General features: G+C 39.2%; 1 protein-coding gene across 1 annotated transcript in view; it reads left to right on the top strand.

The window, feature by feature from the left end:
- LOC124182618 overlaps positions 1 to 15,448 on the top strand; it is a 203,801-nt gene that overhangs the window by 182,479 nt on the left and 5,874 nt on the right. The window contains exons 11-16 of the mRNA XM_046570113.1: positions 491 to 725; positions 2,639 to 2,773; positions 10,423 to 10,541; positions 13,932 to 14,110; positions 14,195 to 14,356; positions 14,696 to 14,972. Coding sequence (XP_046426069.1) covers positions 491 to 725; positions 2,639 to 2,773; positions 10,423 to 10,541; positions 13,932 to 14,110; positions 14,195 to 14,356; positions 14,696 to 14,972 — 1,107 coding nt within the window. The remainder of the gene's footprint in view (positions 1 to 490; positions 726 to 2,638; positions 2,774 to 10,422; positions 10,542 to 13,931; positions 14,111 to 14,194; positions 14,357 to 14,695; positions 14,973 to 15,448) is intronic.

The following is a 15,448-nucleotide window of genomic DNA, read 5'->3' as shown; positions in this document are numbered from 1 at the left end:
GATGCGTTCGATGTTTGTTCTCAACAGTTGAATTGAAAAAATGTTGAAAACTCGTTTTCGATATCTGATTTCAACATTGTAACGACAAAATGCTTAAACTTTTTTACATGTCAACAAAAAATATTGAAAACTTGCTTTCGTTGTCTTTTTTTCAACAATTTGATGTAAAAAATGTTGAAAACTCACTTTTTATATATGTTTTCTACATTTCAACATAGAAATAACAAGTTCTTATTTTCGATATTCGTTTCCAACGTTGCGAAAAAAAAAATGTCGAAAATTTCCTTTCAATATTTCTCTTCGACGTTTCTTTTTTGGCCGATAAAAGGCCATCGCGCATAAAGTAACACACTCTCAATATTTTCCCAAAAGTGTAGCAAAAATTTCTCGTCGAGATTAGCCTTCTCTGTTTCGTGCCATCTCCTTGTTGGTATATTTTACAACATTTTCTTACGAACCTTTCACCGAAGAACTTTTCCTCGACTCACAGACGACGTCGGAAAATTTGGCAACGGCGGAGGCGGCGGTCCGAACATTCGGACTCACAATCAGGATCATCGGAGAGAACATAGACTAAACAGCTGCGACCTCGAGGTCAGAGGCGACGAGGTCAGGGCTGGAAATCACGACACTAGGGGAAAACCAAAGTCAACCGCTTGTCGACTCGTTCTCAGGGGTGGCTCGTACGATTCCGTCCACGTGTCTTTGACCAGCTATAATTTGAGGTGAGCAGAAGCAGCTTAATTTTCATTTTTCACCGATTGCGAGCTTACCAAGTCAAAATATGTCCTTCGTAATTTTATCTCGTAGAAATTTCTCAACCACATTCTCAGTTACTTTGACGACAAATAATAATGGAACCCGGTATAAATCCATCGTTCGATTTGGAAGTCGAACCATTTTTGTTTTGCAACTAGTTTTTTTTTTTTTTTTTACTTCTTTCAAGCAGGTACACTTGAGGACAATGAATCTGAGACGGTTAATTTTTCACACTAGACAGTTACGTTGGCAACACGGAGAAGCCTGCAGCGCCACAGTCGGCCGAGCGCGAAACCAACTCAATCTCAATAAACGTAACAAAACCCATGAGCGTGGAATCTAACCTTAAAACACGTGTCAATCCGACAAGTAATTATTCCAAGGTCTAGATTCGACGGTCATGGGTTATGCTAAGTTTATTGAGATTGAGTTTGTTTCGCACTCGGCCGACTGTGGCGCTGTAGGTTTCTCCGCATTGCCAACTTAACTGTCTAGTGTAAAAAATTAACCGTCTCAGATTCATTGTCCCCAACTGTACAACATTCCTTCCAGCGAGGTTTGAATCAATTTCGCTATAAATTCCCCGATAAGAATTCTCCGCGTCTTTGCATTATCTGTGTATAAATGTCCGACCAGCCTGCAGGCTAGTGCATCAAAAGCTGCAGCTCGGCAAACCGTGTTATCGGTTTTGTCCGCAGTCAATCAATAAATGTATCAAAACGGCGGACGGATACACAGAGGTATAGAAACATGGCTGACGTTTTCCTAGTCTGAAGTATAAATAAAATATCTCGATCCATTTTACCCTCCATAAAGGTGGATATGATTCGATTCTCTATTATATTGACGTTGCAAACGCGAACCAGAAGCCCCGGTCTACGGATAGATAGGTACAAGTATACATAGGTATACCTATTCATACGTGAATATATACACGTGAATGGGGCGGGGGGGGGGGGGGGGGGGGGGGGGAGCCTGTATTTACGCTGCTGATATTCTCTGTGTACCGGAAGCTTTACCTCCGTATGCGGTTGTCGGGAGAAACTTTGTTCCTTCTAACGAAAAATAAAAAACGACGAACGAACTGCCTTGAGGAAAAAAAGAAAAAAAAAAATAAATAAAAAAACAACAAGAAAGAGAGGAATCAGCAGCTGAGAAATGGAGCGTTTTCAATATTTTGAAAGATTATTTTACGCTGCAATTCCGTTTTAAGTTTTTCAATTTCTTGTCTGCGATCATCTCGCGTCGCGTCGTACTTATTTAAGCGATAGATCTTTTAACCGAGACGTATTTTTTTTTTTTTTCGAAATAACGTGACGAAAATTAATGCGAAACGTGCCACTTTCATCGCCTCGGTGACACGCGTCGAGTTTACCTCTAACGGTACAAGATTCAATTTTTTCATTTTCGAGTTTCATCTCTAAACTGTACGGCAGCTATTTACCGCAGGAGGAAATTGCCTCCCTACTTCCCGCCTCTCTCCGTAATAATTCTTCTTCTCCAGCAGACGAGAATATTTTCAGAAAACGAAGTGGGGAAAGAGTAAATGTGTAAATTTTTTTTTTTTTTTTTTTGCTCCCTACTCTTATTTTCGTATCATATATTACATATAACAGGCCGCGAGTATTAAACTTATATCGAGAAAACAAATTGCGTCTGGATTTTTTTCTCTGTTTTCTTCGTAACATTTTCCTTCTATCGTTATTATGCACGTTCCGTTTTTTTTTTTTTTTTTTTTTTTCTCTATACTTGTACACGAATTAAATTTTTTCAATATAAATTCCACAGTCTTCTTACCAGTGATCCATCGATTGATTTTGTGTTTTTTATTTTTTTTTTCTTTTTTACTCTTCTGCAACTTATTCGCTTGATATTCCAGCGCCCCGACGTGCAGATCGATGATCGAGATTTTTGACGGTTCCCTCGAGGGCGGATCAACCGGAAGTACAAAATCGCTCAAGAGGATCTGCAGCCCCGCTCAAAGAATTCCGGGAGACGCGGAATCGACGGACAAGTGAGTCAATAAATAACTATCCGTTGTCACGATTTTTTCTACAAACCATTTCCGACCGGAAAGATGAAGTTTGGAATTTTTTCAAGCAATCTTTTTCTCACTTCAATCTTAGCTCCACTTTCAATACACAATCATTACACGAATAATCTGGCTAAATCTGTGGGTGAAATTAGCGAGATTAAACGACATTTTTTTTATTTATTTTTTTTATTTTTTTTCCAAAAAATTTTGTACTCGCCACAAAATTCTCGCGGTATTAATGACAAGCAATTCGATTCAAAATTTATCTGCTGTTTTGAATACGATGTTACAATATATATATATATATATATATATATATATATATATATATATATATATATATATATGTATGTATGTATGTATGTATGTATGTATGTATGTATGTATGTATATACATACACGTAAAATGAAAGTAAAGACGTAGAGCGTACTGTGGAGCAAATTTATTTTCGTGTATCACGAACTTCTGACTCAGAATGTGTACATACCTGCCTGTAACATACATAACGGGGTTAAATAAACGGGGCGGCTTCGTGGCTGCATGCAGACTCGAAAATTTTCACCAAACAGGACATAAAATATCGACCGGATGGCCGACCTTTTTCTCTGTAGTATAAATACGTACGTATATAAATATAGACATATATACACACACACACACACACACACACACATATATGTATATATGTATATATCCGCCTACAGTCATATAAAATGTATGACCGATATAGAGGGTTCATTTATTCATTTATTATTCACGCCCTGCAGGAAGTGCAAAAAGTCGAGAGAATGAGAAACGCGGAGGGAAAAAAAGTTGGTAAAAAAAAAAAAAAAAAACAAACAAAAAATGTACTGAATTCGAAACGTGCCCGCGTATTGATTCGAAAGCGAGGATTCGGAGTAAAATTCACTCGGTAGCTAAGGTGGTAGAAAAAAAAAAAAAAAAAAAAAAAAAAACGGCAAATCAACGGGCAGAATCACAGTTATTCATGAATTTATCTTTATGCCTGCGTAAAATATATATATATATATATATATAGTACTTGTGCCTGTGCAAAAAACTTTTTCACCGATCTTTTCTTTGTGATTTTCTCTTCTTTTCTTCTCGTTTTGATTTCTATTTTTTTTTTTTTTTTCTTTTGATTTTTTTGTTTCTTTTCTTATTTCTCTCGGCTCTTTCCATTTTTTCAACGTCACACGTCACCGGTGCTCACCGCTTTTCAAATTGGTCCGACATACATTTTTTATTCGCCTTACGCCTGCCGCCAGTCACCCTTCCTTCCAACCCTCGGCTCAGCTTTGTTTGTCACTTAGGCATTATAATACGAGATATTCCTTGTGCGGCTTTCTACTAGAAGGCGCCTGAAATATTTCAAAGAAAAATCCTTCTTCCGTACGGTTTATTCACGGCCAAATCCGCCATCGTTTATCCGGTAAAGTTTTTTTGTTTTTTTTTTTCATCGTTTTTATTTTTCGTTAGCCTCTCATCGTTCAAATTAAATCACTAATTTTTTCGAACTATCTCATTCTCGTTCCCAAATCCCTGGCTTCATTCCGTATCACCTCATAATCATTCAACGATATTCTGATCGAACAATTATTTCAAAAGTGAATTTTTTTTTTTTTTTGTATCTCTCGATCTGTTAGAAACCATTGGTAGATGGTGATATTCGCTCTTTAACAACGCAGTTACAGTAATGATAATAATAAAAAAAAAAAAAACTGTCCAACATATCATTGAATTTTACACGTCGAAGGATTTGTACGGAATGCCTTATACATGAGACTGTTTAAAATATTTTGATATCTTATCTACCGAAACAAGGTCTAACCATTAATTTTAACCGTGTAAAAATTTTTCCCCGAAAGATAATCGTCTTAGATAAATTGTAAAAAGGGACTCGTTCCATGCGACCATTGTGCTTAGATGAAAAAAAGTAAGCCAAGTGGGTGAAGAAAAAATGAAAAGAAGAGAGATGGACGTTGTTATTTACTTCAATGTACCGAATGATTGATGCCGATAGTCATAGCGCGAGGGTCGAACCCTCGTCCTCTTCTCCTTTTGAACATCTCGCTCCGAGAAGAGACGCTCAAGCCTCCGAGTCCGATCCGACCGCGGTTCCGACCACTTCGCCTCGACATGGTACATAATAACCTATACCCACCTCATACAGCGGCAGTAGTAGAGTCCCGTCTCGGTCCAGCCATCCCACGGACCTCGAGGCGACCGCTGACCGCCTACAAAGAGGCAACCCGACTGACCACCGCCACGCTCGATAATACTGCAAAACTTACTTATTGTTTATCCTCTACCATCCCCCGAAACTTTGTCCCACCCTTCCAAGTCCCTCCTTCCTCTTCATAATCCTCTTATGAGAAGAGAATAAAAAATACGTCACGCATTTTCCGCTCTGCAGAAGTCTCGCGAGTTTGGTTAGGTTAGGTTTTATCAAATTGGGTCTGATTGAGCCGGTTTCTGACCGGTTGGGACAGTTTTGGACTGTTTGTATTCTGCTGGGGTCAAATTAGGTGTAATTGAGTTCTGATCGAGACAATTTGTTCCACCCTTCCAAGTCCCTCCTTTCTCTTCATAATCCTCTTATGAGAAGAGAATAAAAAATTACGTTACGCATTTTCCGCTCTGCAGAAGTCTCGCGAGTTTGGTTAGGTTAGGTTTTATCAAATTGGGTCCGATTGAGCCGGTTTCTGATCGATTGGGACAGTTTTGGACTGTTTGAATTCTGATGGGGTCAAATTAGGTGTAATTGAATTCTGATTGAGACAATTTGGAACTGACTCGGTCTATTCAGAACAGTTTCGGACTTATTGGATCAGTTTGAATCACTTCAGGTCTGATTTGGTCAGTTTAAGAACTAATTGGATCAAGTTGGTTACAGTTGGCACGATTTGGAATTCACTGAATCGCGTTACATATAATTCGAAGTTCTATATGAACTGAGTTCTGATTGGCTCCATTTGTGTCCAATTGGGAGTTTGATTTGGACAGTTTGGAACAAATCAAGTCACTTCGTGTCTAATTATAGTAGTTTCAGACTGTTTGAGACCCGATTGAGTGAGTTTAGGACTATGTGAGGCAATTTAGGTCTAATTTGAAATTTTTCTGATAAATTTTCAGGACTGTTCGGAGTGGTTTGGTTCCGAGTCGGTTTGGGACTGATTTCGTCAGTTCAGGTCTAATAAAGCCAGATTATGCCAAGTGATATTAAGTCAGATTGAGAATTGATCACTCGTCGATCTTCGTGGAATACAAATCCCGTTAAAACTTACGATTAGTCAAACTGTTGAAATTGTTCAACACTAAAAGCTTCGTATCAATTATTACGTAATAATTAATCAATCCGTCGTAGAAACTACGATATCACATCAAACGATGCCATGATTAACGGTTATTAAAACACACAGAACGAGACATGCATATTTTGGACCCTTCGCAACTGATTTGTACGGATGTTGAAAAACCAGTTTCACGTTACTCGAGCTTGCGAATGGTGTAATAAGGCCCAGATATGCAACCGAGTCTAGTGGGTCGGAAAAGAATGCGCAGTGCTGTTTAATCTGTTCCAACGGTGAGACCGAGCCATAATTTATGCCCAGGTAAAGGGTCGGGAGCTTGAAACCGGCGGGTGGTGAGGCAGGGTGAGGGGGGGGGGGGGGGGGTGGGGGTGGAAGCTCGTATAACAATGACGAGGCGGTTACACGGTGCTGGTACTAGCATACGTGCCTACGAAGCTGCTGTGTTTTATGGCCACTAATCTCGTAAAAATTCATGTAAACTCAAGCCCCATGTTTCATTCTATTGCCTCAACTTCGTGTACCTACCAAGTACCTTGAGCTTTTGGGCAGTACGCTTTGCCTTCTTCCGCAACTAGCCAGCAATCCTCTGCCACCGCATTCGCGGAACCACCCTTGCCTCCTCTTCGTAACCCTGCGTCACATACGTAAACGTATGTAAGGTTCGTGGCCGTAATTTCTACGGCAAATTTATTCCAATCCAAGGATGTTGGATGTATTGAGAAAGAATTTGGTTAAAAGCTTTGTTCCATTTATCAGATAACGCGGGTCATGATAAATCGCAGCGTTTTCTAAAAGTGCCAAATTGTCGATTGTTTTCCATTTTTAAAATTCACAGGGTTTGAATCAGTTTTCTTTCTATATATAAGTCCGAGAACGTAAATCGTCGACGTAATTCTGTATTGCTAGAATTGAGCCTTAACGATTGTTTGGAAACGAAATTATTGTACATCGAAACGAGAATTGAATCGTTTCGCTAATGGAATCAAAGAATTCCAACATAAGTAGCTTAAATTTTTTTTACCAACGAATATCGTTTGAATGTATAGAAAAAAAAATAAAAATAAACGGTCTATTCGTCGGACGATTCTCAGAGTATTGAAATAATAACAACCTAACTGCGAGAGAAAAAAATTATCGATTAAATTTCAGATATTTGTAGTAAAGCTGTGATCAAATCGGCACGGAATGCCTTATACATACCTGCGTGTTCGGCGACGTCCCATCCCTTCGCGACGATGATGCCTAATGCACGCTCCACCTATTACACACACAGGCACACAAACAGACATCTCGGCATTCAAACATAAGGTTTATACAACATTTATTATACATGTACATGCATATTATACAAACGCATGTATATGTGCTACACATGCATACATACATACATACATACATACAAATAATACGTATACAAAGCTCCTCGTCCTGCCGCTAAAACGTTTTGACAAAAGTCTCCATTTATTCATTCCGGACCATATAGTTTTTATACCAGCTGTATATGCGATATGAAAAATGAAAGCTTCAGCCGGTGCCTTGCAGACCCGTTTCAGAACACCCCTGGAGAATTTCCACCTCCATCCACTTTTCTAACGTATTAGCCCGTCTTTGTGTGCTCCTTTGTTCAAACTCTACGGTAGAAAACAAAAAGAAATAAATAAATAAACAAATAATAAGGAAAGAGAATTACAAGCGAAAAAATAAACGCTCCGTTCACCTTCTTCTCGATAAAAAATTTTCACCCCTTCTATTCTCACGCAATTCTTTGTTTTTGCTCTCCACTTTCCCCTGTGCTGTTCTTTATTTTCAATTTGGACTTGACATTAAAAGAAAGAGAATACATTTTTATATGTATAGTTTTTTTGTTCTTGTCTAGGTTTTCAGATTCAGCTTTGGATCCAGTTTTTCAATTCTCAACACGTACTGAGAGAAAAAAATCTACTTTTTTACAAGTAAATACATCTACTTGTTCTTCCTGATCCGCTTTAGTCGATGAGAAAAATTTCGTTTGATTCAAGTAATCGAGAAGTCTTGAAAATTTTATATTAAACTAATTTGGTGAATATTTTTTTGGAAATCAAAGAGCGTCGATCATTTGCACAGATCTTGTACGATATTTACTTGCCAGTAGTGAAAAGGAATTGCATCAAACAATGAATAACTCGAACCTGGTAAATTAAAGTAATTTCGACGCGTTGTATTCGAATAAAAAATACAACTAAAATGTTGAACAAAGCAGTTAAATCAAGGAGAATGAGCGAATGTATTTACTTGTGAAAAGTAAACCTTTCTCGTTCCAGTGCATTTATCAAAAATTCTAATTAAAAATTTCAATCATGCGTAATGCCGTGAGACTTGTGACAATGTGTCACGCATGTAATATTCAGATTCAACGGATTGGCTAAGAGGCAGATCCTGCTGGAAGAAATTCTGGCTATCAAGCAGTAAATCCGTTAAACTTTTTTCTTCCGCCGGGTAACATCACATCGCGCAAACCTGCTCACGGCAGTAAAACTTATTTGGCTCACCGAGAAAACTTTGCTAATTGAAGGACGAAGAAGAAAGCGTCGAGGGTATCGAACCAGCGGGGAAAAAAGAAACGCGGAGGCGGCGAATGCTGGAAAGCTTTTTTTTTCTTCACGCGATGCGGCAGGACGCGAAGCTTGCAGAATATTGATCAAGGATCAAATTTCTTCACATATCGACGCATGAATAATCCATACACGGTTTGTTCATTTTCGATGTTATTTTCACCCACGCTCCGAAATCGGGTTTCCTCTGAATTCTGGCGAAGATATTTATTTTTTCGAATTTCAACCGGTCAATTTCTTCAAAATCCCACCGAGTTAAGCTCGTTTGAAAGACAAGTGCCGAGTTGGGTACGCAAAGCTCTCATTTTCTGGCCACCGGCCAACTGGGTCGGTTCTTATTTCCGCCTTCGTAGGAGCGAGGAGAAGAGAGGCACACTCGAAACGGTCGAAACGTCCCAATTCCCTTACCGCTGTACAAATCTACGTCACGTTGCACGTACTCGAGTCTCCGCGTCCAATCAAGCCGTGCACTCGATATTCTCTTTTTTGCTGTCGTTTTTTCTTTTACTCTTTTTATCTAGGTTCTATTTTCTTTTACAATTTATTTGACAGTGTTTTCGAAGTACGGAGCGATTAACCAACGGTCGAATGATCTGACACGCATGCGCTAAACTTCTAGAGCAAAAGCAGTTGTTTTGTCAGGTTGGCCAGCCGTCATAAGTTCAGAGAACAGGTAATCCCGATACGTGTAACCTCAAAAGTTTTGACAGTTGAAGACGGTTGAGGTTAGTCGAGTCTCCGCGTCCAATCAAGCCGTGTACTCGATATTCTCTTTCTTTTTTGTCATTGATCCTTCCATTCTTTTTAATCTATGTTCTATTTTCTGTTACAATTTATTTAACAGTGTTCTCGAAGTACGGAGCGATTAACCAACGGTCGAATGATCTAACACGCATGCGCTAAACTTCTAGAGCAAAAGCAGTTGTTTTGTCAGGTTGGCCAACCGTAATAAGTTCAGAGAACAGGTAATCCCGATACATGTAACCTCAAAAGTTTTGACAGTCGAAGACGGTTGAGGTTAGTCGAGTCTCCGCGTCCAATCAAGCCGTGCACTCGATATTCTCTTTTTTGCTGTAGTATTTTCTTTTACTCTTTTTATCTAGGTTCTGTTTTCTTTTACTATTTATTTAACAGTGTTTTCGAAGTACAGAGCGAGTAACCAACGATCCAATGATCTAACGCGCATGCGCTAAGATTCTAGAACCAAGGCAGCTGTTTTGTCAGGTTGACCAACCGTCATAAGTTCAGAGAACAGGTCACAAGCTGGTGATCGTCAATGTTGGATTAATTTTTATCATGTACGATATACTATGCGACAAATAAGCTCCTAATTGATACCTATATTATATACTCGATCTAAATTGGAAATATCAGTTAATTTTAGACCGGATCAAGATTTTGGTACATTATACAAGGTTGAAAATAAATTGGGATTCTCCGTTTTGCGCGAGAAAAAAAAAACCAATGTTCAAATTATCAATTCAATGTTTCTGATCGCTGACTTTCTTTTTAAATTATCACAAGTAAATACTTTTCTATTTGTTTGCAATCATAAAATGTTTGCGGTGGTGGTAAATTATCAGTCATAAATCAATATAATTCGTGAATAAAAATTGGGAGGTTATTTTATTTTATTTATTTTTTTTTTTTTCCATCAATCAATCTTTTCGCTTGAATTATAACTACTGATTACAATTTTTTTTTTTTTTTGTTTTTCTTCAGGTATGCAGAATCCGAGAGATACTCGTCAACGGGACGAGAGATGACCGTCGTTCTTAGAAGAGCCTCGAACACCCCGAGGGACGAGGAATACATGGACGCTGTCTACTATTTTCACGATGGTAAATATAACTGGCATCGAGTGCACGATGCGTGGCTATTTTGTTTATAGAAAAATGTAAACAACTATCGATAATAATTGTGCCAAATGAGAAATGGAGCAGCAAGCGTTTTTAACCGTTCAAAAGCAACAAGCATGAAGCAGAGAATTCGTAATATTCGAGAAAGAAGGAAACACTTCACAATTAAAAGAAAAAAAAAAAAATCAAAGGTAATTAAAAGCCATCTACTGAAAATTGTACAGATTTTTTTTAACATCGATTACTAATGTTTGAAAAAAAATGTACAATCTTTTTTGCAAAGTCTTCGGAAAATCAAGACTTTTCAGAGATTTTTTTACATCAGGCATGCAGTTTTCGGTTTTGGGATTGAAGGTCTAACAAGGAATATGTCTAGGTTAAATTTGTTTGAAGAATATGAAGAATTGGAAAATAAATTGCTAGAAAACTCTGTCGGTTTTCACAAAATACTTGGAAACAAATTTCAATACCTTATTTTATCGACAATAAATACTGATTTGGAGAACAATCGACACACGCGTCCCTCTATTTTCCCCCAAAAAATTTTCGTCCAATCGATTTTACCTGCTGCCTAACTTATCTCTCTCTCTCTCTCTCTCTCTCTCTCTCTTTCTCTCTCTCTCTGTAAGTGAATGTAGCTCGAGAATCTGGTCAGTGAAAATAATAATGGTTAGGAAGGGTCGCGGTCGGATTTTGCGGGTATCAGTTTGGGTCGAGCGATAGCTGTTGAAGAGAAATGAACTAATAGCTTCTAATTACTCCTGGAAGGCCTTTGACACAGATATCAAAGCGTCGGTCGGTAGACCAACGTTTATATGCCTGCGTAAGCGTCGACTTGATCTGTTCCATCGAAAACAAAGTGATCGCTCGAGTTCCACAAGCTTCGTGTACCAGGCGAAGAACCCGTGGCCGCGTGGGCAGGAATAGACGACCCGGATTTAATCAGCGAGCTTAAAACCTCCCCGAATTAAACGAGTTTCGAACTATCCCAAATTGCGGCTGCTGACCTGACCGCCCTCTACTCAGCCAACTCGGAACTCGGAACTCGGAACCCACTTTTATCATCGAAACAATAAAACGAACTCGCTGCGAACTCGACGATTAACAGAACAACGAATTCCCTCCGGCTGTGCTCTAAAAATTTCAACCTAAAAGTGAAGTTGAACGTTGATTCAATCCACGGAAGGTCAAATTCACACCATTTTTTATTCGTCTTATCTTGCTCTTATTTTTTGTCTTCTGATGCGCGTAATATTCACAGGTACAAATAAATTTGGGGGCGGGTTTGAAGTTCGGAAAGTTCCTAATTACGAATTACTTGGCGGCGAAACTTGGAGTGAAGAAATCAAACTTTTACGACACAACGAAGTTTCGAATGGGTCGGAAGCTCGACGGATCAAAGCTCCGAAATGCAAGATTCCAAAAATTTAAGTTATGGTAGAGCAAAGTTTCGAAAAGGAAAGTTCTGATGAAGCAAAATTCCGAAAAATAAAATTTCGACAGAGTTCAGCTCGGAAAATTAAAGTATACTTACACGGCGTAGTTTACTCAACGAGTCGGTGTAAAAATGTCAGGAAAACCGAAAATCAGAATGACCAGGATTCCGAACGTAAAAATATCGAAAATCCAAAACAAAATAAAGATCAAAGTCGTGAAATTTCAACAACCAAAAATGTACAGAACTAAAAATCTTGGATCACTCGGGCATTAGATGTTTCAGATTTTTAAATTTTTTCATTTTCGCACTTTCGGAACACTTTTCGCACTAGTCGGAGTTACACCCTTTCGGTATTCTATCCTATCGAGTTTCGTCAAAGTCCGATTTCTTTACTTCAATTTTCGCCACCAAAAAATTCCGAATTTGGCGCTTTCGGAATTTCAACCCCGCCCCTAAATTTTCAGTAGTTAGATTCATTGTGTCCACGCATTTTTCACAGAATTGTTTCAAATTTCATCTTCTCTTTTCCTAAATATCTTACATTAACTCTGCCAAACCGTTTAGCCAAATTTCAATTTCCACTTGAAAAGAGCCCGAATTTTAGGCGAAACTTCATCTTCCAGTGGTTAATCATCTTTCCAATTTTCCCACAGCGAACATCCATGTCGGAATGAAAATAGATCAAATTGTTAGTCAGTGCGAAATCGTGTCAAAATCAATGCAGACGATTTCGCGACTGAAAATATTCCGTGACACATGTTTGAGGCAGATCTCAGACGTGAGTCACTCGAGCTGTCTGAAGTTCAATCCCAGCTTCCTGCCTTCGCGTCTATAATAAACGAAGCGTCGAAGCACTCGGTCAACTAGTTTCCGATCGTTATTTCCGAATCGGAAATGGCGGGCTGACATTCTGTCAGAAGTGAGATGAGAATTGAAGCGGAGTTAGGGTGTTGAGAAACTGGAGAACGACACGACGGAAGAAATACGAAGAAAAAATTGAAAAGAATGTTGCCTATACAAATTTATCGCCTAGCGAACCTTTATTTATGTACTTCCTGTGACGCAAAGAGCTGCGTTACACTTTTGGAATATGAGGCGTAACAAAACGAGCTCGCATCCCCATTTCGCGTGTGATATGTAGCTGAAAAACCCGGTGATACGGTTTACTTGGCGTAAGATAGGAGGCAGAGAACCCGGAACGAGAATAGTGGGTCCCTTGAGATAAAACTTGTCCCGCTAGCTACTTCACAAGTTGTTTCCAACGGGGTGCGAAGAATTATTTTACCCCCCGTCTTGCGGATAAGACTGGAATTAAAATATATTACACGCGGTTCGAATACTTCTCATCGAAATTCGCTTCCTTGGACAAGTTTTAAAACGAAATTATGAACTTAATTTGAAAATTTCGTTATTGTTGAATATCCAGATAGTACGGTTTGGAAAAAAAAACCTCGATAAATTTTTAACTTCGACCAGATCGATCCTTTCATTCGAATTTTTGGAATATCGTCATGCAAGGAGTTTTCGATGTAAAAAGGTCTGATATTTTCAATTGTGAAATCCGTTTAGACTCGTTTTCCACGAATTGTAAAAGTAATGCACCATTTTCACATGAAAACCGTCTTTTTTTTTTATATACACTCCTCAGTTATAACCTCAAATATAACATTTTTATCCGAAAGCTCGCAGTTTCTTTTACTCGAAAACGACTCTTGTTTACTATTTTTACTCTGTTTAAATTTGTAGCGACATATCTTGACCTTGTTTACTGGTTCATGGAAATGTATTTCACTAGAATCAACCGAATTTTTTAAATCAAATGACCAAATAACTCCAAAAACAATAAATCGATTGATCACATCGCAGCCCTTGTCTGGTTATAACTTTTCTGCAGCAATGTTAAAGGATGTTTTTTTTCCTTGTTGCATTCGCAGAAAGAGAGGGTGGTACGCAGCAGCCAGCGAGTGTTTGTGACGTTGAATACTTCGGCCTGAGTTCACCAAAAAATGGTTCAGTCGTTCACCCGGCGCCCCACCGGCTCTTTTCTTTGGAGGGTCCGCTGAAATGTCGTCAGCATTTCATACCGGCGGCCAATCAGTCGGTTATAATAACCGTGAGTATTTTTTATTCCCCCCTACGGCGATTGTCCGATAATTTTTCAATCTTCTCATCCTCCGGCTTTACATCCCTACCGCAGCTCCAGAGCACCAACAAACGGATATCTAACAGCGCCTGCGACACGCAGTGCGGAGACAGCGGATGTCGATGCTTCGCGAACAGATCCCTCGATGAAATTGATCATCTACAGCTCGTTTCCGAAACCGGTCACATCGTCAGCTGCCTTTGCGGAAGCTATCAGGTACGACGCAGCCTCGTTTAGAACTATATTTTTGCCGATATATACGTGGGACATTACACGTCAAGTCAGCCACCTTCGGAGTAGTGTCCCTGATTTATTTCACGATTTTTCGATACGCCGTTCCCGAGTTCTCGCAAGCTCAAATTTTACGACATTCGAAATCCACGAATTTTTGATTACGTATCGAGACATTTTAGATCTGCCTCTACGCCACACTGAGCGTTGTTTTTTTCTTTTATCGTCAGTGAATTTGCCCGTACGCCATTTTTCGACATCCCGATGAATTTCCGTCCGCCTCCCCGTTTTTGATCACCCGTTTTTTCCTGTTCCTCGGTTAAGGACTGGCTTCCGGTGGGAGTGCGAAGTTGGACGCCGGTCTACATCGAGTGGTCCAGATCGTCGAGAGGTGGCCTTGACTTCAAGGCCACCTACAGATTTACCGAGGACGCGTTCTGCGGCGATCATTCGACCACCAGACCCCAGGGTGAAGTTACCAGCGGTGATCTCGCCAATGAGATTGTCAAGCTCAACAGATTTTATCAGCAGAAATGTACCTGGGTACTTGACTCCCAAACAGACCGGCAACTCACCGTCGAAGTCGAATCGAATCAAAGCAGTGAGTTCCAATTATCTTAATTTTTGTCTTTCCATCAATTTTCAGTTTTCAATTTTCAATTTTCTTCCCATTCGTCAAGTCTGGTTACAATTTTGGAATTCGAGATCTAAGAAACGGAGAAAAAAATGTTTCAAGACCTGAATGCGCAGAGAAACATGGTTTTCAAGAGAAATGTGATTGCGAATAGAGGGATACTATTCAAACAAAGCGTGATCAAAACGCGATATTTTTTACAAGAAATGATTGGATTGTAGCCACTGAATTTTAGATTGTAAATGGTTTAGTGTTTTTTTTTTTTTTCTTCCTCTTTTAGGTCCTTCGTCCAGAACAATTTTAGTACGTCTATTTCACGGCAATGTTGTAGTCAGAAAAAACTGAGTAATAAGAAAAAACTCTGAAACATTCAAATGCACCGTTTTGATTATACCGGGTCGTTTCATATGGAGATTTCCATGCATCATTCAATACGGGGTAAA

The sequence above is a fragment of the Neodiprion fabricii genome, chromosome 5 (genome assembly GCF_021155785.1).
Source record: "Neodiprion fabricii isolate iyNeoFabr1 chromosome 5, iyNeoFabr1.1, whole genome shotgun sequence".
Classification (NCBI taxonomy): Eukaryota; Metazoa; Arthropoda; class Insecta; order Hymenoptera; family Diprionidae; genus Neodiprion; species Neodiprion fabricii.
The sequence above is the reverse complement of the archived record's forward strand: the minus strand, read 5'-3'. Positions and strand labels throughout refer to the sequence as shown.